The sequence below is a fragment of the Oncorhynchus keta genome, chromosome 1, assembly GCF_023373465.1.
Source record: "Oncorhynchus keta strain PuntledgeMale-10-30-2019 chromosome 1, Oket_V2, whole genome shotgun sequence".
NCBI classification, from domain to species: domain Eukaryota; kingdom Metazoa; phylum Chordata; class Actinopteri; order Salmoniformes; family Salmonidae; genus Oncorhynchus; species Oncorhynchus keta.
In genome coordinates, this window is record NC_068421.1 from 75,112,077 (window position 1) to 75,136,339 (window position 24,263).

The following is a 24,263-nucleotide window of genomic DNA, read 5'->3' on the forward strand; positions in this document are numbered from 1 at the left end:
AATAAACTGAAGTCACGCTGGATAACAGTGTCTGCTAATTGACTAAATGACCATTTATCTGTTCACCTTTTCTCTCGGTTTTTCTCTTTCCCCCCCTCTGCAGGCTTGTAACGAGTTCACAACCCATGTGATGAACCTGCTGAGGGAGCAGAGTCGCACTCGGCCCATCTCTCCCAAGGAGATCGAGCGCATGGTGGGGATCATCCACCGCAAGTTCAGCTCCATCCAGATGCAGCTCAAACAGAGCACCTGCGAAGCCGTCATGATCCTGCGCTCACGCTTCCTCGATGCCAGGTGTGTGTCTGTGTGTGTGTGTGCTTACAGCTGTACAAATGACCACATACAAAGTCACTGTACCACTGCAATGTTTTGTTGACTTGCTGTCACGCCCTGACCATAGAGAGCCCTTGGTTCTCTATGGTGTAGTAGGTCAGGGCGTGACTAGGGGGTGTTCGAGGTTATATATTTCTATGTTGGTACTCTTGGTATGGTTCTCGATTAGAGGCAGCTGATGTCAATCAATCAAATCAAATGTATTTATATAGCCCTTCGTACATCAGCTGATATCTCAAAGTGCTGTACAGAAACCCAGCCTAAAACCCCAAACAGCAAGCAATGCAGGTGTAGAAGCACGGTGGCTAGGAAAAACTCCCTAGAAAGGCCAAAACCTAGGAAGAAACCTAGAGAGGAACCAGGCTATGTGGGGTGGCCAGTCCTCTTTTGGCTGTGCAGGGTGGAGATTATAACAGAACATGGCCAAGATGTTCAAATGTTCATAAATTACCAGCATGGTTGAATAATAACAAGGCAGAACAGTTGAAACTGGAGCAGCAGCACAGTCAGGTGGACTGGGGACAGCAAGGAGTCATCATGTCAGGTCGTCCTGGGGCACGGTCCTTGGGCTCAGGTCCTCAGAGAGAGAGAGAGAAAGAAAGAGAGAATTAGAGAGAGCATATGTGGGGTGGCCAGTCCTCTTCTGGCTGTGCCGGGTGGAGATTATAACAGAACATGGCCAAGATGTTCAAATGTTCATAAATGACCAGCATGGTCAAATAATAGTAAGGCAGAACAGACAGTTGAAACTGGAGCAGCAGCATGGCCAGGTGGACTGGGGACAGCAAGGAGTCATCATGTCAGGTAGTCCTGGGGCATGGTCCTAGGGCTCAGGTCAGTTGAAACTGGAGCAGCAGCATGGCCAGGTGGACTGGGGACAGCGAGGAGCCATCATGTCAGGCAGTCCTGGGGCATGGTCCTAGGGCTCAGGTCCTCCGAGAGAGAGAAAGAAAGAAGGAGAGAATTAGAGAACGCACACTTAGATTCACACAGGACACCGAATAGGACAGGAGAAGTACTCCAGATATAACAAACTGACCCTAGCCCCCCGACACAAACTACTGCAGCATAAATACTGGAGGCTGAGACAGGAGGGTTCAGGAGACACTGTGGCCCCATTCGAGGACACCCCCGGACAGGGCCAAACAGGAAGTATATGTTCATTGTCTCTAATTGGGGATCATACTTAAGGGTTCCCTGTTCCCACCTGCTTTGTGGGATATTGTTTTTGAGAGAGTGCATGTTGCACCACAGTACTGCACGGTCGTTGTTTGTTTCTTGGTTTGTTTTAAGTTTCACTTGGTCTGTCTCTCCACATGATCGTGACACTTGCGTAGCTTTTATAGTAGCATACAGAAATCAAGTAATGTCCACTGCAGGTTATTCTACAGCTTACCACCACTCTATACAACATCACAACTGATTTTCCAAAATCTTCCAAGCCTTTGAGCCTACCGACAGTACATTTCTGGGAGCCATTTGGACCAGCACATACGAGGTTGCTGCTTGGACAGTGACAATCCTCTCCTCTCTCAAGGCTCCATAATGCTAAATGTTTCCTTTTTTTTCTTTTAATGCATGTTATGGATTTGCATACATTTCTCCAAGGATACATCTAACTCAGAGTCGGAGTCAGAGGCATAACATTTAAATGAGGCTTTTGCTCTTCTCACAAAAATCCGTAACTATTATTTTGTAAATGATTGTGGCTGTGGTGCTGGTGCAGGGAGGGAGGCAAGGGAAGGGCTTTAAGTGAGAGGGTGAGAGAGAGCGAGAGAGAGACAGAGGGAGAGAGTCAACAAGAGAGAGGGGGGGGACTGCTCTACCAGTCTCAGCTCTACTGATTAATCTGCAGCCTGCCCTAACACCATGCTGTGCACATTTACATATTCTCATGCAGGCTTTTGGAGTGCAGGGTGAAGATTTCAGCACAAATCTCTCTAACCAGTCAGTTGATTCGATGCACTGAGTCAAACATTTTACAAGGTTCCCTTCCCAGCTTATGTAAAACTCTCATGAGATGTGGCACATGCATAACCTAATAGAGGGTGGAGATGGAGAAAGAGATGGAGGAGTCAGTGAGCTGAACAGGTCATGTTTACAGCACATTGTCTATCTTTAAATAAGGAAGTGTTGTGTTGTTTGTCAGGATTTTTTTATTTTTTTATTTCACCTTTATTTAACCAGGTAGGCTAGTTGAGAACAAGTTCTCATTTGCAACTGCGACCTGGCCAAGATAAAGCGTAGCAATTCAACACATACAACAACACAGAGTTACACATGGAATAAACAAAACATACAGTCAATGATACAGTAAAACAAAAGAAAACAAAAAGTCTATATACAGTGAGTGCAAATGAGGTAAGTTAAGGAAATAAATAGGCCATGGTGGCGAAGTAATTACAATATAGAAATTAAACACTGGAATGGTAGATCGGCAGAAATTGAATGTGCAAGTAGAGATACTGGGGTGCAAAAGAGCAAGATAAATAAATAAATACAGTATGGGGATGAGGTAGGTAGATAGATGGGCTGTGTACAGGTGCAGTGATCTGTGAGCTGCTCTGACAGCTGGTGCTTAAAGCTAGTGAGGGAGGTAAGAGTCTCCAGCTTCAGAGATTTTTGCAGTTCGTTCCAGTCATGGGCAGCAGAGAACTGGAATCAAAGACAACCAAAGGAGGTATTGGCTTTGGGGGTGACCAGTGAGATATACCTGCTGGAGCGCGTGCTACGGGTGGGTGCTGCTATGGTGACCAGTGAGCTGAGATAAGGCGGGGCTTTACCTAGCAGAGACTTGTAGATGACCTGGAGCCAGTGGGTTTGGTGACGAGTATGAAGCGAGGGCCAATCAACGAGAGCATACAGGTCGCAATGGTGGGTAGTGTATGGGGCTTTGGTGACAAAACGGATGGCACTGTGATAGACTGCATCGAGTTTGTTGAGTAGAGTGTTGGAGGCTATTTTATAGATGACATCACCGAAGTCGAGGATCGGTAGGATGGTCAGTTTTACGAGGGTATGTTTGGCAGCATGAGTGAAGGATGCTTTGTTGCGAAATAGGAAGCCGATTCTAGATGGCATTTTGGATTGGAGATGCTTAATGTGAGTCTGTAAGGGGAGTTTACAGTCTAACCAGATACCCAGGTATTTGTCGTTGTCCACGTATTCTAAGTCAGAGCTGTCCAGAGTAGTGATGCTGGACGGGCGGGCAGGTGCGGGCAGTGATCGATTGAAAAGCATGCATTTAGTTTTACTTGCGTTTAAGAGCAGTTAGAGGCCACGGAAGGAGAGTTGTATGGCATTGAAGCTTGTCTGGAGGTTAGTTAACACAGTCTCCAAAGAGGGGCCAGAGGTATACTGAATGGTGTCGTCTGTGTAGAGGTGGATCAGAGAATCACCAGCAGCAAGAGCAACATCATTGATATATACAGAAAAGAGAGTCGGTCCGAGAATTGAACCCTGTGGCACACCCATGGAGACTGTCAGAGGTCCGGACAACAGTCCCTCCGATTTGACACACTGAACTCTATCAGAGAAGTAGTTGGTAAACCAGGCGAGGCAATCATTTGAGAAACCAAGGCTGTCGAGTCTGCCAATAATAATGTTGTGATTGACAGAGTCGAAAGCCTTGGCAAGGTCGATGAATACGGCTGCACAGTAATGTCTCTTATCAATGGTGGTTATGATGTCATTTAGGACCTTGAGCGTGGCTGAGGTGTACCATGATCAGCCCTGAAACCAGGTTGCATAGCGGAGAAGATACGGTGGGATTCGAAATGGTCGGTGATCTGTTTGTTAACTTGGCTTTCGAAGACCTTAGAAAGACAGGGTAGGATAGATATAGGTCTGTAGCAGTTTGGGTCTAGAGTATCACCCTCTTTGAAGAGGGGGATGACCGCGGCAGCTTTCCAATCTTTGGGAATCTCAGACGATACGAAAGAGAGGTTAAACATGCTAGTAATAGGTGTTGCAACAATTTCGGCAGATCATTTTAGAAAGAGAGGGTCCAGATTGTCTAGCCCGACTGATTTGTAGGGGTCCAGATTCTGCAGCTCTTTCAGAACATCAGCTATCTGGATTTGGGTGAAATGGTGGGGGCGTAGGCGGGTTGCTGTGTAGGGTGCCGGGCAGTTGACCGGGGTAGGGGTAGCCTGGTGGAAAGCATGGCCAGCCGAAGAGAAAAACTTATTGAAATTCTCAATTATAGTGGATTTATCGGAATTTGCAGGCAGTGTTCATTTCTATTTGTGAACCTCTGAGAACATCTTTCATACCAGCTTAGGCAGCTGTATTGAATGTATTGTATTGAATTGGGTGGCAGTTGTATTGTTACTGTATGGGGTGCACCAATTTAGCTTTTTACCGCAAGTGGCTTTTACGTATTTCATGTTTGCATGCGCTAGATCGACTCTATGAACGGTATGTATTGTGCATGGTGTTTCTTCTGGTCCTAACTAACCAATCTCTATCATTCTCCTTGCAGACGGAAAAGGCGGAACTTCAACAAGCAGGCGACAGAGATCCTGAATGAGTACTTCTACTCCCACCTGTCTAACCCCTACCCTAGTGAGGAGGCCAAGGAAGAGCTGGCCAAGAAGTGCTCCATCACAGTTTCACAGGTACAGTACAGTACAGCACCACCTGTCTGCAGGAACACCACACTACACCTAGAACAGGACTAGAGATAGTAGTGGGTTATTTATTATTGTTTTATTCATTCAAAGGATACATCGCAGAGACTACATTGATAGTGTAATATGATGATTGATAATATTATTAAGATTGCACTAACAATACCAAGGTAAACAGCAGTAATGTTCTGTGTTTTTCATCCATCATTCGGAAATGGGTAATCTCCTCAAACGGTTTCATTAAGTTTATGCAAAATTATTTTGAGGATGCATCTGGGCATCGTTTGATGAAAACAACGTGCTTCAGGGTCTGAATGATTAGTTGAGCTTTTGTCTGTGCCCCAAATTGCACCCTATTCCCTATAATGCACTGCTTTTGACCAGAGCCCTTTTTGACCAATGCCCATAGAGAATAGGGGACCATTTGGGACACAACCTCTGTGTTCCTGGGTCTGTAATAAAATAACCTACCTTCTGTCTGCGTTCGTTTCAAACTTTGCAACAGGATTGATTATTTTTTTTTCATTTTAATGTTGTTTATCATTAGCGCTAGCTGGCTTATCCCGGTAGCTTCATCGGGGAGTCCATTAGCTGTAATGGGTGTTAGCTAGCGGGTGTTGACTGATTGGTGCTAGCGTGAGCTCTGATTATAGCTGCAGTCATACTGACATAATTAGACTGTTATTGGCAATCATTCCCTTCTGCCACTAATGTGGATTCACAGCACTGGTCTATGTAGCCAGCGGGAGCACTCACTACTACCTCAAAGGCTGTCCTAAATGGCACCCTTTTCCCTTTATACTGCACTACCTTTGACCAGGGCTAATTTGGGATGCAGGAAAAGTCTTCCTTCACTGTCATATATATGATATGCCAGACAGTGGAAGGCCATGCTGGCCCTGACGGTCCACCACTGTCATATATATGATATGCCAGACAGTGGAAGGCCACGCTGGCCCTGACGGTCCACCACTACATATATACAGTATATATGATATGCCAGACAGTGGAAGGCCACGCTGGCCCTGACGGCCCACCACTACATATATATAATATGCCAGACAGTGGAAGGCCACGCTGGCCCTGACGGTCCACCACTACATATATACAGTATATATGATATGCCAGACAGTGGAAGGCCACGCTGGCCCTGACGGTCCACCACTACATATATACAGTATATATGATATGCCAGACAGTGGAAGGCCACGCTGGCCCTGACGGCCCACCACTACATATATATGATATGCCAGACAGTGGAAGGCCACGCTGGCCCTGACGGTCCACCACTACATATATACAGTATATATAATATGCCAGACAGTGGAAGGCCACGCTGGCCCTGACGGTCCACCACTACATATATATGATATGCCAGACAGTGGAAGGCCACGCTGGCCCTGACGGTCCACCACTACATATATATAATATGCCAGACAGTGGAAGGCCACGCTGGCCCTGACGGTCCACCACTACATATATACAGTATATATGATATGCCAGACAGTGGAAGGCCACGCTGGCCCTGACGGCCCACCACTACATATATACAGTATATATGATATGCCAGACAGTGGAAGGCCACGCTGGCCCTGACGGTCCACCACTACATATATACAGTATATATGATATGCCAGACAGTGGAAGGCCACGCTGGCCCTGACGGTCCACCACTACATATATACAGTATATATGATATGCCAGACAGTGGAAGGCCACGCTGGCCCTGACGGTCCCACCACTACATATATACAGTATATATGATATGCCAGACAGTGGAAGGCCACGCTGGCCCTGACGGCCCACCACTACATATATACAGTATATATGATATGCCAGACAGTGGAAGGCCACGCTGGCCCTGACGGTCCACCACTACATATATACAGTATATATGATATGCCAGACAGTGGAAGGCCACGCTGGCCCTGACGGTCCACCACTACATATATACAGTATATATGATATGCCAGACAGTGGAAGGCCACGCTGGCCCTGACGGTCCACCACTACATATATATAATATGCCAGACAGTGGAAGGCCACGCTGGCCCTGACGGTCCACCACTACATATATATAATATGCCAGACAGTGGAAGGCCACGCTGGCCCTGACGGTCCACCACTACATATATACAGTATATATAATATGCCAGACAGTGGAAGGCCACGCTGGCCCTGACGGTCCACCACTACATATATATAATATGCCAGACAGTGGAAGGCCACGCTGGCCCTGACGGTCCACCACTACATATATATAATATGCCAGACAGTGGAAGGCCACGCTGGCCCTGACGGCCCACCACTACATATATATAATATGCCAGACAGTGGAAGGCCACGCTGGCCCTGACGGTCCACCACTACATATATACAGTATATATGATATGCCAGACAGTGGAAGGCCACGCTGGCCCTGACGGTCCACCACTACATATATACAGTATATATGATATGCCAGACAGTGGAAGGCCACGCTGGCCCTGACGGTCCACCACTACATATATACAGTATATATGATATGCCAGACAGTGGAAGGCCACGCTGGCCCTGACGGTCCACCACTACATATATACAGTATATATGATATGCCAGACAGTGGAAGGCCACGCTGGCCCTGACGGCCCACCACTACATATATACAGTATATATGATATGCCAGACAGTGGAAGGCCACGCTGGCCCTGACGGTCCACCACTACATATATATATATATGCCAGACAGTGGAAGGCCACGCTGGCCCTGACGGTCCACCACTACATATATACAGTATATATATATGCCAGACAGTGGAAGGCCACGCTGGCCCTGACGGTCCACCACTACATATATACAGTATATATGATATGCCAGACAGTGGAAGGCCACGCTGGCCCTGACGGTCCACCACTACATATATACAGTATATATGCCCAGACAGTGGAAGGCCACGCTGGCCCTGACGGTCCACCACTACATATATATGCCAGTATGGATATGATATGCCCACTACATATATATATATATGCCACAGTGGAAGGCCACGCTGGCCCTGACGGTCCACCACTACATATATACAGTATATATGATATGCCAGACAGTGGAAGGCCACGCTGGCCCTGACGGTCCACCACTACATATATACAGTATATATGATATGCCAGACAGTGGAAGGCCACGCTGGCCCTGACGGTCCACCACTACATATATACAGTATATATAATATGCCAGACAGTGGAAGGCCACGCTGGCCCTGACGGTCCACCACTACATATATATACCACTACATATATGCCAGACAGTGGAAGGCCACGCTGGCCCTGACGGTCCACCACTACATATATATATATATGCCAGACAGTGGAAGGCCACGCTGGCCCTGACGGTCCACCACTACATATATATGATATGCCAGACAGTGGAAGGCCACGCTGGCCCTGACGGTCCACCACTACATATATACAGTATATATGATATGCCAGACAGTGGAAGGCCACGCTGGCCCTGACGGTCCACCACTACATATATATAATATGCCAGACAGTGGAAGGCCACGCTGGCCCTGACGGTCCACCACTACATATATATAATATGCCAGACAGTGGAAGGCCACGCTGGCCCTGACGGTCCACCACTACATATATATAATATGCCAGACAGTGGAAGGCCACGCTGGCCCTGACGGTCCACCACTACATATATATAATATGCCAGACAGTGGAAGGCCACGCTGGCCCTGACGGTCCACCACTACATATATATATGGCCCTGACGGGATATGCCAGACAGTGGAAGGCCACGCTGGCCCTGACGGTCCACCACTACATATATACAGTATATAATATGCCAGACAGTGGAAGGCCACGCTGGCCCTGACGGCCACCACTACATATATATGATATGCCAGACAGTGGAAGGCCACGCTGGCCCTGACGGTCCACCACTACATATATATAATATGCCAGACAGTGGAAGGCCACGCTGGCCCTGACGGTCCACCACTACATATATATAATATGCCAGACAGTGGAAGGCCACGCTGGCCCTGACGGCCACCACTACATATATATATATGCCAGACAGTGGAAGGCCACGCTGGCCCTGACGGCCCACCACTACATATATACAGTATATATGATATGCCAGACAGTGGAAGGCCACGCTGGCCCTGACGGTCCACCACTACATATATATATATGCCAGACAGTGGAAGGCCACGCTGGCCCTGACGGTCCACCACTACATATATATATATGCCAGACAGTGGAAGGCCACGCTGGCCCTGACGGTCCACCACTACATATATATATATATGCCAGACAGTGGAAGGCCACGCTGGCCCTGACGGTCCACCACTACATATATATGATATGCCAGACAGTGGAAGGCCACGCTGGCCCTGACGGTCCACCACTACATATATATATATGCCAGACAGTGGAAGGCCACGCTGGCCCTGACGGTCCACCACTACATATATATGATATGCCAGACAGTGGAAGGCCACGCTGGCCCTGACGGTCCACCACTACATATATATAATATGCCAGACAGTGGAAGGCCACGCTGGCCCTGACGGCCCACCACTACATATATACAGTATATGATATGCCAGACAGTGGAAGGCCACGCTGGCCCTGACGGTCCACCACTACATATATATATATATGATATGCCAGACAGTGGAAGGCCACGCTGGCCCTGACGGTCCACCACTACATACAGTATATATGATATGCCAGACAGTGGAAGGCCACGCTGGCCCTGACGGCCCACCACTACATATATATAATATGCCAGACAGTGGAAGGTCACGCTGGCCCTGACGGTCCACCACTACATATATATGATATGCCAGACAGTGGAAGGCCACGCTGGCCCTGACGGTCCACCACTACATATATATGATATGCCAGACAGTGGAAGGCCACGCTGGCCCTGACGGTCCACCACTACATCTATATGATATGCCAGACAGTGGAAGGCCACGCTGGCCCTGACGGTCCACCACTACATATATATGATATGCCAGACAGTGGAAGGCCACGCTGGCCCTGACGGTCCACCACTACATATATATGATATGCCAGACAGTGGAAGGCCACGCTGGCCCTGACGGTCCACCACTACATATATATGATATGCCAGACAGTGGAAGGCCACGCTGGCCCTGACGGTCCACCACTACATATATATGATATGCCAGACAGTGGAAGGCCACGCTGGCCCTGACGGTCCACCACTACATATATATAATATGCCAGACAGTGGAAGGCCACGCTGGCCCTGACGGCCCACCACTACATATATATAATATGCCAGACAGTGGAAGGCCACGCTGGCCCTGACGGTCCACCACTACATATATATAATATGCCAGACAGTGGAAGGCCACGCTGGCCCTGACGGTCCACCACTACATATATATAATATGCCAGACAGTGGAAGGCCACGCTGGCCCTGACGGTCCACCACTACATATATACAGTATATATGATATGCCAGACAGTGGAAGGCCACGCTGGCCCTGACGGCCACCACTACATATATATAATATGCCAGACAGTGGAAGGCCACGCTGGCCCTGACGGCCCACCACTACATATATACAGTATATATGATATGCCAGACAGTGGAAGGCCACGCTGGCCCTGACGGCCCACCACTACATATATACAGTATATATGATATGCCAGACAGTGGAAGGCCACGCTGGCCCTGACGGCCCACCACTACATATATATGATATGCCAGACAGTGGAAGGCCACGCTGGCCCTGACGGCCCACCACTACATATATATGATATGCCAGACAGTGGAAGGCCACGCTGGCCCTGACGGCCCACCACTACATATATATGATATGCCAGACAGTGGAAGGCCACGCTGGCCCTGACGGCCCACCACTACATATATATAATATGCCAGACAGTGGAAGGCCACGCTGGCCCTGACGGTCCACCACTACATATATATGATATGCCAGACAGTGGAAGGCCACGCTGGCCCTGACGGTCCACCACTACATATATACAGTATATATGATATGCCAGACAGTGGAAGGCCACGCTGGCCCTGACGGTCCACCACTACATATATATATGAGATATATGCCAGACAGTGGAAGGCCACGCTGGCCCTGACGGTCCACCACTACATATATATAATATGCCAGACAGTGGAAGGCCACGCTGGCCCTGACGGTCCACCACTACATATATATCATATGCCAGACAGTGGAAGGCCACGCTGGCCCTGACGGCCCACCACTACAAATATATGATATGCCAGACAGTGGAAGGCCACGCTGGCCCTGACGGTCCCACCACTACATATATATAATATGCCAGACAGTGGAAGGCCACGCTGGCCCTGACGGTCCACCACATACATATATATGATATGCCAGACAGTGGAAGGCCACGCTGGCCCTGACGGCCCACCACTACATATATACAGTATATATGCCAGACAGTGGAAGGCCACGCTGGCCCTGACGGTCCACCACTACATATATACAGTATATATGATATGCCAGACAGTGGAAGGCCACGCTGGCCCTGACGGTCCACCACTACATATATACAGTATATATGATATGCCAGACAGTGGAAGGCCACGCTGGCCCTGACGGCCCACCACTACATATATACAGTATATATGATATGCCAGACAGTGGAAGGCCACGCTGGCCCTGACGGCCCACCACTACATATATACAGTATATATGATATGCCAGACAGTGGAAGGCCACGCTGGCCCTGACGGCCCACCACTACATATATACAGTATATATAATATGCCAGACAGTGGAAGGCCACGCTGGCCCTGACGGCCCACCACTACATATATACAGTATATATGATATGCCAGACAGTGGAAGGCCACGCTGGCCCTGACGGCCCACCACTACATATATACAGTATATATAATATGCCAGACAGTGGAAGGCCACGCTGGCCCTGACGGTCCACCACTACATATATACAGTATATATAATATGCCAGACAGTGGAAGGCCACGCTGGCCCTGACGGCCCACCACTACATATATATATATATATATGCCAGACAGTGGAAGGCCACGCTGGCCCTGACGGCCCACCACTACATATATATAATATGCCAGACAGTGGAAGGCCACGCTGGCCCTGACGGTCCACCACTACATATATACAGTATATATGATATGCCAGACAGTGGAAGGCCACGCTGGCCCTGACGGCCCACCACTACATATATACAGTATATATGATATGCCAGACAGTGGAAGGCCACGCTGGCCCTGACGGCCCACCACTACATATATACAGTATATATGATATGCCAGACAGTGGAAGGCCACGCTGGCCCTGACGGCCCACCACTACATATATACAGTATATATGATATGCCAGACAGTGGAAGGCCACGCTGGCCCTGACGGTCCACCACTACATATATACAGTATATATAATATGCCAGACAGTGGAAGGCCACGCTGGCCCTGACGGTCCACCACTACATATATATGTATATATAATATGCCAGACAGTGGAAGGCCACGCTGGCCCTGACGGCCCACCACTACATATATACAGTATATATGATATGCCAGACAGTGGAAGGCCACGCTGGCCCTGACGGCCCACCACTACATATATACAGTATATATGATATGCCAGACAGTGGAAGGCCACGCTGGCCCTGACGGTCCACCACTACATATATACAGTATATATGATATGCCAGACAGTGGAAGGCCACGCTGGCCCTGACGGTCCACCACTACATATATACAGTATATATGATATGCCAGACAGTGGAAGGCCACGCTGGCCCTGACGACCCACCACTACATATATATGATATGCCAGACAGTGGAAGGCCACGCTGGCCCTGACGGCCCACCACTACATATATATGATATGCCAGACAGTGGAAGGCCACGCTGGCCCTGACGGTCCACCACTACATATATATCATATGCCAGACAGTGGAAGGCCACGCTGGCCCTGACGGCCCACCACTACAAATATATGATATGCCAGACAGTGGAAGGCCACGCTGGCCCTGACGGCCCACCACTACATATATATGTTATGCCAGACAGTGGAAGGCCACGCTGGCCCTGACAGTCCACCACTACATATATATAATATGCCAGACAGTGGAAGGCCACGCTGGCCCTGACGGTCCACCACTACATATATATAATATGCCAGACAGTGGAAGGCCACGCTGGCCCTGACGGCCCACCACTACATATATACAGTATATATGATATGCCAGACAGTGGAAGGCCACGCTGGCCCTGAAGGCCCACCACTACATATATACAGTATATATGATATGCCAGACAGTGGAAGGCCACGCTGGCCCTGACGGCCCACCACTACATATATACAGTATATATGATATGCCAGACAGTGGAAGGCCACGCTGGCCCTGACGGCCCACCACTACATATATATGATATGCCAGACAGTGGAAGGCCACGCTGGCCCTGACGGTCCACCACTACATATATATAATATGCCAGACAGTGGAAGGCCACGCTGGCCCTGACGGCCCACCACTACATATATATGATATGCCAGACAGTGGAAGGCCACGCTGGCCCTGACGGCCCACCACTACATCTATATGATATGCCAGACAGTGGAAGGCCACGCTGGCCCTGACGGTCCACCACTACATATATATCATATGCCAGACAGTGGAAGGCCACGCTGGCCCTGACGGTCCACCACTACATATATACAGTATATATGATATGCCAGACAATGGAAGGCCACGCTGGCCCTGACGGTCCACCACTACATATATACAGTATATATGATATGCCAGACAGTGGAAGGCCACGCTGGCCCTGACGGTCCACCACTACATATATATAATATGCCAGACAGTGGAAGGCCACGCTGGCCCTGACGGTCCACCACTACATATATATAATATGCCAGACAGTGGAAGGCCACGCTGGCCCTGACGGCCCACCACTACATATATACAGTATATATGATATGCCAGACAGTGGAAGGCCACGCTGGCCCTGACGGCCCACCACTACATATATATAATATGCCAGACAGTGGAAGGCCACGCTGGCCCTGACGGTCCACCACTACATATATATGATATGCCAGACAGTGGAAGGCCACGCTGGCCCTGACGGCCCACCACTACATATATATAATATGCCAGACAGTGGAAGGCCACGCTGGCCCTGACGGTCCACCACTACATGTATACAGTATATATGATATGCCAGACAGTGGAAGGCCACGCTGGCCCTGACGGCCCACCACTACATATATACAGTATATATGATATGCCAGACAGTGGAAGGCCACGCTGGCCCTGACGGCCCACCACTACATATATACAGTATATATAATATGCCAGACAGTGGAAGGCCACGCTGGCCCTGACGGTCCACCACTACATATATACAGTATATATATATGCCAGACAGTGGAAGGCCACGCTGGCCCTGACGGCCCACCACTACATATATACAGTATATATGATATGCCAGACAGTGGAAGGCCACGCTGGCCCTGACGGGCCACCACTACATATATACAGTATATATGATATGCCAGACAGTGGAAGGCCACGCTGGCCCTGACGGTCCACCACTACATATATATGATATGCCAGACAGTGGAAGGCCACGCTGGCCCTGACGGCCCACCACTACATATATATGATATGCCAGACAGTGGAAGGCCACGCTGGCCCTGACAGTCCACCACTACATATATATAATATGCCAGACAGTGGAAGGCCACGCTGGCCCTGACGGCCCACCACTACATATATACAGTATATATGATATGCCAGACAGTGGAAGGCCACGCTGGCCCTGACGGCCCACCACTACATATATACAGTATATATGATATGCCAGACAGTGGAAGGCCACGCTGGCCCTGAAGGCCCACCACTACATATATACAGTATATATGATATGCCAGACAGTGGAAGGCCACGCTGGCCCTGACAGCCCACCACTACATATATACAGTATATATGATATGCCAGACAGTGGAAGGCCACGCTGGCCCTGACGGCCCACCACTACATATATATAATATGCCAGACAGTGGAAGGCCACGCTGGCCCTGACGGTCCACCACTACATATATATAATATGCCAGACAGTGGAAGGCCACGCTGGCCCTGACGGCCCACCACTACATATATATGATATGCCAGACAGTGGAAGGCCACGCTGGCCCTGACGGCCCACCACTACATATATATAATATGCCAGACAGTGGAAGGCCACGCTGGCCCTGACGGTCCACCACTACATGTATACAGTATATATGATATGCCAGACAGTGGAAGGCCACGCTGGCCCTGACGGTCCACCACTACATATATACAGTATATATGATATGCCAGACAGTGGAAGGCCACGCTGGCCCTGACGGTCCACCACTACATATATACAGTATATATGATATGCCAGACAGTGGAAGGCCACGCTGGCCCTGACGGTCCACCACTACATATATATAATATGCCAGACAGTGGAAGGCCACGCTGGCCCTGACGGTCCACCACTACATATATATAATATGCCAGACAGTGGAAGGCCACGCTGGCCCTGACGGCCCACCACTACATATATACAGTATATATGATATGCCAGACAGTGGAAGGCCACGCTGGCCCTGACGGCCCACCACTACATATATATAATATGCCAGACAGTGGAAGGCCACGCTGGCCCTGACGGTCCACCACTACATATATATGATATGCCAGACAGTGGAAGGCCACGCTGGCCCTGACGGCCCACCACTACATATATATAATATGCCAGACAGTGGAAGGCCACGCTGGCCCTGACGGTCCACCACTACATATATATGATATGCCAGACAGTGGAAGGCCACGCTGGCCCTGACGGCCCACCACTACATATATATGATATGCCAGACAGTGGAAGGCCACGCTGGCCCTGACGGCCCACCACTACATATATACAGTATATATGATATGCCAGACAGTGGAAGGCCACGCTGGCCCTGACGGTCCACCACTACATATATATAATATGCCAGACAGTGGAAGGCCACGCTGGCCCTGACGGTCCACCACTACATATATATAGTATATATGATATGCCAGACAGTGGAAGGCCACGCTGGCCCTGACGGCCCACCACTACATATATACAGTATATATGATATGCCAGACAGTGGAAGGCCACGCTGGCCCTGACGGCCCACCACTACATATATACAGTATATATGATATGCCAGACAGTGGAAGGCCACGCTGGCCCTGACGGTCCACCACTACATATATACAGTATATATGATATGCCAGACAGTGGAAGGCCACGCTGGCCCTGACGGCCCACCACTACATATATACAGTATATATGATATGCCAGACAGTGGAAGGCCACGCTGGCCCTGACGGCCCACCACTACATATATACAGTATATATGATATGCCAGACAGTGGAAGGCCACGCTGGCCCTGACGGCCCACCACTACATATATACAGTATATATGATATGCCAGACAGTGGAAGGCCACGCTGGCCCTGACGGTCCACCACTACATATATACAGTATATATAATATGCCAGACAGTGGAAGGCCACGCTGGCCCTGACGGTCCACCACTACATATATACAGTATATATAATATGCCAGACAGTGGAAGGCCACGCTGGCCCTGACGGCCCACCACTACATATATACAGTATATATGATATGCCAGACAGTGGAAGGCCACGCTGGCCCTGACGGCCCACCACTACATATATACAGTATATATGATATGCCAGACAGTGGAAGGCCACGCTGGCCCTGACGGTCCACCACTACATATATACAGTATATATGATATGCCAGACAGTGGAAGGCCACGCTGGCCCTGACGGTCCACCACTACATATATACAGTATATATGATATGCCAGACAGTGGAAGGCCACGCTGCGGAACTCATTCGGATTCTTATTTCACGCTCACAATTTGCTCATTAGAAATGTGGGAAATGATTTGTGTAACAAAATAATTTACAATTGCACATTGTTTGTACAGGTTTCCAACTGGTTTGGAAACAAAAGAATCAGATACAAGAAAAACATTGGAAAGTTCCAGGAAGAAGCCAATATGTACGCTGCCAAAACTGCAGTCAACGCGACCAACGTATCCTCACATGGAAGCCAGGCTAATTCGCCCTCCACCCCAAATTCTGCAGGTAAAGAACAATACCAATGGGTTACCCTTTTTACAGATAGGCTACAATATTTGGAAGGCTCTGAATAAACTCTCTATATCAGACAAGGATAAAAAAGGCTTTGTCCAAGAGTAGGATACCTGGGCCCCATATCAATGCTTTCTGCCCCTGTTGTTTTTCCTTTCAATTAACACAGCTTTTCTCCTATTTTATCTCAATACTTATTCTTTTACACTGTCAGAACATTACATTTTTGTTGTACCATTTTCATTTACAAATTGAATGAATTAATTATTCTTGTTGACCATGAATAACATTTGTACAGAAACACATAACATATCATGATGCTAATCATTTTGACTGTAGAAACATACTATCATTCTACTTTCATATTGACAAATAAGCACAACAACAACAAGCGCCCCTGATGTCGGTGTTTGACTCACCTTTGACTCACCCCTGATGTCGGTGCTTGACTCACCTTTGACTCACCCCTGATGTCGGTGTTTGACTCACCTTTGACTCACCCCTGATGTCGGTGCTTGACTCACCTTTGACTCACCCCTGATGTCGGTGCTTGACTCACCTTTGACTCACCCCTGATGTCGGTGTTTGACTCACCTTTGACTCACCCCTGATGTCGGTGATTGACTCACCTTTGACTCACCCCTGATGTCGGTGTTTGACTCACCTTTGACTCACCCCTGATGTCGGTGCTTGACTCACCTTTGACTCACCCCTGATGTCGGTGCTTGACTCACCTTTGACTCGCCCCCGATGTCGGTGTTTGACTCACCTTTGACTCGCCCCTGATGTCGGTGTTTGACTCACCTTTGACTCGCCCCTGATGTCGGTGTTTGACTCACTTTTGACTCGCCCCTGATGTCGTTGTTTGACTCACCTTTGACTCACCCCTGATGTCGGTGTTTGACTCACCACTGATGTCGGTGCTTGACTCACCTTTGACTCGCCCCTGATGTCGGTGCTTGACTCACCTTTGACTCGCCCCTGATGTCGGTGCTTGACTCACCTTTCCCTCAGCTTTATGCTGCCACTCTCTAATCTGTCTGCTCACTTTGGCCCTAGCCCTAACTCTATATTCTAACTTTAGCTCTATATTCTAACTCTAGCTCTATATTCTAACTCTAGCTCTATATTCTAACACTAGCTCTATATTCTAACTTTAGTTCTATATTCTAACTCTAGCTCTATTTTCTAACTCTAGCTCTATATTCTAACTTTAGTTATATATTCTAACTCTAGCTCTATATTCCAACTTTAGTTCTATATTCTAACTCTAGCTCTATATTCTAACTCTAGCTCTATATTCTAACTTTAGTTCTATATTCTAACTATAGCTCTATATTCTAACTCTAGCTCTATATTCTAACTCTAGCTCTATATTCTAACTTTAGCTCTATATTTTAACTCTAGCTCTATATTCTAACTCTAGCTCTGTATTCTAACTCTAGCTCTATATTCCAACTCCAGCTTTAGCTCTATTAACTCTTTGCATAGTGCTTCTCCGGGTCTAACCCTGGACGGGGCCAAGTGGCTGAATCCTGCTCTGCTTGCTCCTCTTTCACTCTGCTCTGTGATTCCAGTGCTCCCTCCCTCTCTCCTCTTCCAGGTTCTGCTGGCTCTTTTAACATGTCAAACTCCGGCGACTTGTTCATGAGCGTGCAGTCTCTCAATGGGGACTCGTACCAAGGTGCTCAGGTTGGAGCCAACGTGCAGTCACAGGTAGGGCCCTATAACTAAGCAGTACAGAAGACACTACTATAGAAACAGACCCAGACCCACTTCCCGAAGAACAGGCCTTGTAATCTATCTTAATCGCACCACAGGAATCTCAGTACTGCTCTAGTGTCTGGATCACTTTGGGCTCCTAATACCACCACTACATAGGGTTTTCAAGGTATTGTTATCGACCATTGTTACTAAAACATGCTTACAGTGAGTGTAGTGATGAAAACAATGTAATACTCTCTGCAGCTCTTTTTATATGCCACAAGTTCATCCTTTCTACATTCTTCTAAATACATAATAACATGTTTCGGTTATCTTGCTTTTTCTTGTCAATAGCTGGATGTAGTTCATGTGCGTTTTGTCTGCCTGGACTGTATTATAATACTACTTTCCTTCTGGTCTTTCTGTTGGTCTGCTCTGACCTTGCTTTGTCTGTGTTCCTGTGTTGTGTTTCAGGTGGATACCCTTCGCCATGTTATCAGTCAGACAGGCGGATACAGTGAGGGCCTCACAGCCAGCCAGATGTACAGTCAACAGAGCATCAATGTCAGTAGAAAACATCTCTCTTCCCTACCAATTATTTCAAAGCCATAGGGCTCAGAATGACACTTAGTTGGATTTGTCTCAGCTCCACCACAGTCACCTAGTTGATTGCTTCTGTATCGGTCATGCCACGAGCCATGCGCTGGCCGGCAGAACGGCGTTGGGCTGGCCACACACACACGGCACAGCCGCCTGAGCCTGTCACGTTCAATCAGCTCTCTCGCAGCACCTGCAGCCACTCACGGCCATGTAGCCGTGCAGGGACGGCACACGCAGGTGACACCTCCTGCGACGCGAGGCTCGGGGCGGCCCCTCCCCCCCAACGCTCCCGCCGACCACCTGACCCTGATTATCACTGCAGGTCCAGAGGCCCGGTTAAAATCCTATCAGAACAACCCCAGAGTAGTCACACAAATAAAAATAAACAAACTGCTAACCCCGACACAAAGCCCTGGGGCGTAACATGGGGGCATATTTCCATCATGTTATATTTCATTTGTATTTTTTAGGAGATTGGGAAGGAGAGTGTGTGTGTGTGTGTGTGTGTGTGTGTGTGTGTGTGTGTGTGTGTGTGTGTGTGTGTGTGTGTGTGTGTGTGTGTGTGTTTGGTTGAGGGTGGGGGAAGAGGAGGGGAAGAAGGGGGAGGTTAGCTGGCGGCTGCAAACAGCAGGGAAATTCACAGCGACAAGCCGTGTCGTAAAAGGGGAAATCGATAAGACAGACACAAGAGAGCGGAGTGTGGACTTAGGACAGCAATCCAAGCGAATTGCTCAGATCATGTTCCCACCACTCTAATGGCCCTGACAGCAAGCTGCGGCGGCGTGCTGTGGTGAAAGCTACGACGAGGACGAGAGAGGACGGTCACAGTCACACACAGCCACGCAGCTCGGCTGCTGGCTTCCTCTCCCGTCCCTAAGCCTCACTAGTCGTGCCTCAATGGCCGAATGATAATGAGATGAAATGTCTCCTGTGAAAAAAAAACATGTATGTAGTGTATTCAAATCCCCCTCCCTGGCTCGCTCTCCGCTCGTCTCCCTCCCACAGAACAGGCTGTGATAACCCTGAGAGAGCAGTACTAAAGTTTTCAAGCGCTGTTCTCAGACAGCACTCTGACCTCATGGATATCGTTATCCTTGGGGGCCTGCTTGCTCCACTGTATCCTAAAATGTTACAATATGTTATTTTCCACACATGTGCATAGCCTTAAAAGAGCCTCTTACTGCATAACAAGAGAAGAATATTATCTTATCTGTATGATAAGAGAAGGATATCTATCATCTTATCTGGATGGTAAAGAGAAGGATATCATCTTATCTGTATGATAAGAGAAGGATATCTATCATCTTATCTGGATGGTAAAGAGAAGGATATCATCTTATCTGGATGATAATAAAATAGCACATAAAATATGGTTCCTCGTTATCCAATATAGGATTTGGGGAGATATAATAAATTATTTATATATTTTAGTATTCTGGAGTGGGTTTGATTACTATGTAGTTTATTTCTTTTGTCTCTCTGAAGCAATATACTTCAATAGTATTTGTGTTAAAAATGACAGATTTACCTCAGTATCAAACCCATTCACAAAGCAAAGCGCAGGAAAGCTGTCAGCTTAGAAACAGTGAATGACCTTTGTGCTCGTCCAGCTTTACAGACGGAGAAGAGAGAGAGAGAGAAAGACACGAGAAAGAGAGGTCGGGAATATGTCCTATCTACCTGTTTTACGATGAAAAGCCTCCCCTCTCTGTTGATAATGACTGAGCAGATGCATAATGTGATTTATGGTAGACTAGAGCAGTAATTACAGTTAGGAAATAGACAGAGTCTCACCAAATTCATACATTTTAAGACATTTATTTTGCTCAATTTTTTATTACAGACTTTCTTCTGCCTGAAATAACGGGCTTTGAAATTAAAGGCTGTCGAGGACCATTTCCATTTTTTCTGATGGCATGAAATTTGCTATTCATATCCCAAATGCTCTTTAGCAGCTCGTCTCCAGGACTGGAAATGGCCTACAAGTATTTCATTGTGTTTTCATTCAATCCCCCAATGTCATCATTTTCTACCATTGATTCCTCTTAGGACTGTTTTGTGACTTTTGTTTTAAGGTCCTTTTAAGATGTTGTCACTGTTATTGTGTGTCATTAAATGTGGCAGGGGTTTCTATCAATCCCAGTTATACAAGATTGCAATCATATTGGTTTTGAAGTGAAGACTAAATGTTTTCATACTAATCATTTTAGCACACTGTATGTGATCTGACAGTGATATTTGTGAATTACAGAATTTTCAGTTGCTTCAAACAAGTACAATTGTTATGACAATTTCGTTCTGAAATATGAGGTCTAGTTTACTGTCATTTGAGTGAATTAGTTGTTCATCCAATGCAGATTTGGCTTGAGGCTGTAGGGGATTAAAGGTTGAGTAGTTTAGGAGTTGTTCTAGCATAAGGACAAAAGCTCATACTGTTGTTACTACATGTGCCCCCAGGACTTCACAGATACAGCATTCAATGCTGCAGATGAGATGATATAATAATCTTATTGAACTGCATAATGAATATGTACTCTGAAAGAAAAGAGAGAAAAAAAGCATAGAAAACCTTTTTTATATCTTTGAACTTGTCCCATCGCTGAAACTCTGCTACGGACTCGGGAGAGGCAAAGGTCGAGAGCCATGTGTCCCCCGAAACACGATCCTGCCAAGCCGCACTGCTTCTTGACACATTGCTCTCTTAACGCGTAGCCAGAGAAAATCTATGTTATGGGTATATGCCTGTGTCCTTTGCCTGTACTCATCTTTCCTCTCTCCTTCTGTCTCTTTGGTCTCTCTCAGGCAAACGGAGGCTGGCAGGATGCAACCACCCCCTCATCAGTGACATCACCCACAGAAGGACCTGGAAGTGTTCACTCTGACACGTCCAACTGATCCCTCCACCCTCCACCACTATCCAGACACCCCCAACCTCGATCAGCCAGCCCCCAGTCAGCTCCCCTTCAGAACTGGAGGTATCACTAGACTGGTCACAAAGCAAGAGACCTCTCTCTACAGGTGGGGACTACAGGATGAATCGCCATCATCACCACCACAGACAGTTCTTCATGTCTTCTGTCCCGTCTCTACAACCAATCAGTCAGTAGCCTGTGTAGGGCTCTGTTCTCCCATTTATCTACGACCTCATTCACTGTCTGTCTGTACAGTTTTCTTCACCAGATATCCTTGTTGCCTCTGTGTGATCTGACTTATAACACAGTAGGCAAATAGTTACAACACGTATACACAGTATTGCCCGTATCTTGTAGATTGAAATGCTTTTCTCACTACCTCTATTGAAAATAACAACAACTTCTAAAAAAGCATCGTTTTTTTTCCTTTGTAATAACTGACATTGACAGCAGCTCCCAATCTCCCTTGTCCTGTCTCAAGGCTTGTTTTGAGGACAGTTTTGCCTTTGTGACAAGTTTTACCCGATATAATTACTTAATTCCCAACATTTGTTTTGTCCATAGTGCCAAAGTTCAACACAGGAGGTGAATTCTTATAATATGATATTGTGCTTGTGGAAGAATACATATCCATCTGACTATTCACATCACATACCGTAGCTTAATGATATTTCTTGTTAGTAGCTAACAATGGGATGATTTGAAAGGAGAACCTTGAGATTCAAATGTTCCTCCTCATTTTAGGCATTCTGTTTCAGAGCTTCTACAATGGTCAAAATAAAACATGACACATTTTTACTGCAACAATGGCGTGTGTTCTGTTCATACTGAATGAGTGGTCAACAATGCATAAGCAAAACACAAAATAGTAACGGTATATACTCCAGAATTAATGGAAGGGATTGTTTGGGAGGTTATAAAGAAATGGATCATGGTGATTCTAGCTTCATGGTGATTCCAGATACATTTTTTAAACTGATACTCAGTCCACACTACAAACAGAGCAAGAAGCTTAAAGCTTCATGGTGAATCTAGCTTCATGGTGATTCTAACTTCATGGTGATTCTAACTTCATGGTGATTCTAACTTCATGGTGATTCTAACTTCATGGTGATTCTATCTACTGGAATTCTAATGCATTTCCTGCACTTGACGTATTGTTTGTAGTGTGGACTGAGTATCAGTATCCGGAACACTTAATCAGTGAGTATATTAGCATCAATTAAAATAAGCCAATATAATGTCTTTAAGCACAGTCACTTCCAGTGATTACCCTATGAAGGGTAACATATGTATTTGTCAAAGAGAAGAACACAGTACAGAGAACACACATTAATAATGCTTGTATCATTTTCATATGTTGAACATATGGTGTGTGTACATACACATACATACATACATACATATATATATACATACATATATACATATACATATATACATACATATATACATATATATACATACATACATATACATACATACATACATACATACATACATATATACATATATACATACATATATACATATACATATATACATACATACATACATATATACATATATACATATATACATATATACATACATATATACATATACATACACATACATACATATATACATATATACATACATATATACATACATATATACATATATACATACATATATACATATATACATACATATATACATATACATATACATACATACATATATACATACATACATATACATACATATATACATATACATACATACATATATACATATACATACATACATACATACATATACATACATACATATATACATATACATACATATATACATACATACATATATATACATACATACATATATACATACATATA

General features: G+C 46.7%; 1 protein-coding gene across 4 annotated transcripts in view; it reads left to right on the top strand.

The window, feature by feature from the left end:
• The window catches only part of LOC118372991 (pre-B-cell leukemia transcription factor 1), a 111,519-nt gene extending 87,705 nt beyond the window's left edge, over positions 1 to 23,814 (top strand). For 2 of the 4 annotated variants that reach the window (XM_052460877.1, XM_052460888.1), the window contains 6 exons: positions 104 to 294; positions 4,817 to 4,952; positions 17,002 to 17,161; positions 18,771 to 18,883; positions 19,346 to 19,435; positions 22,274 to 23,814. In XM_052460877.1, coding sequence (XP_052316837.1) covers positions 104 to 294; positions 4,817 to 4,952; positions 17,002 to 17,161; positions 18,771 to 18,883; positions 19,346 to 19,435; positions 22,274 to 22,366 — 783 coding nt within the window. In that variant the 3' untranslated portion in view covers positions 22,367 to 23,814. The remainder of the gene's footprint in view (positions 1 to 103; positions 295 to 4,816; positions 4,953 to 17,001; positions 17,162 to 18,770; positions 18,884 to 19,345; positions 19,436 to 22,273) is intronic. The other 2 variants (XM_052460899.1, XM_052460910.1) reach the window with 1 other exon arrangement.
• Positions 23,815 to 24,263: the final 449 nt, after the last annotated feature.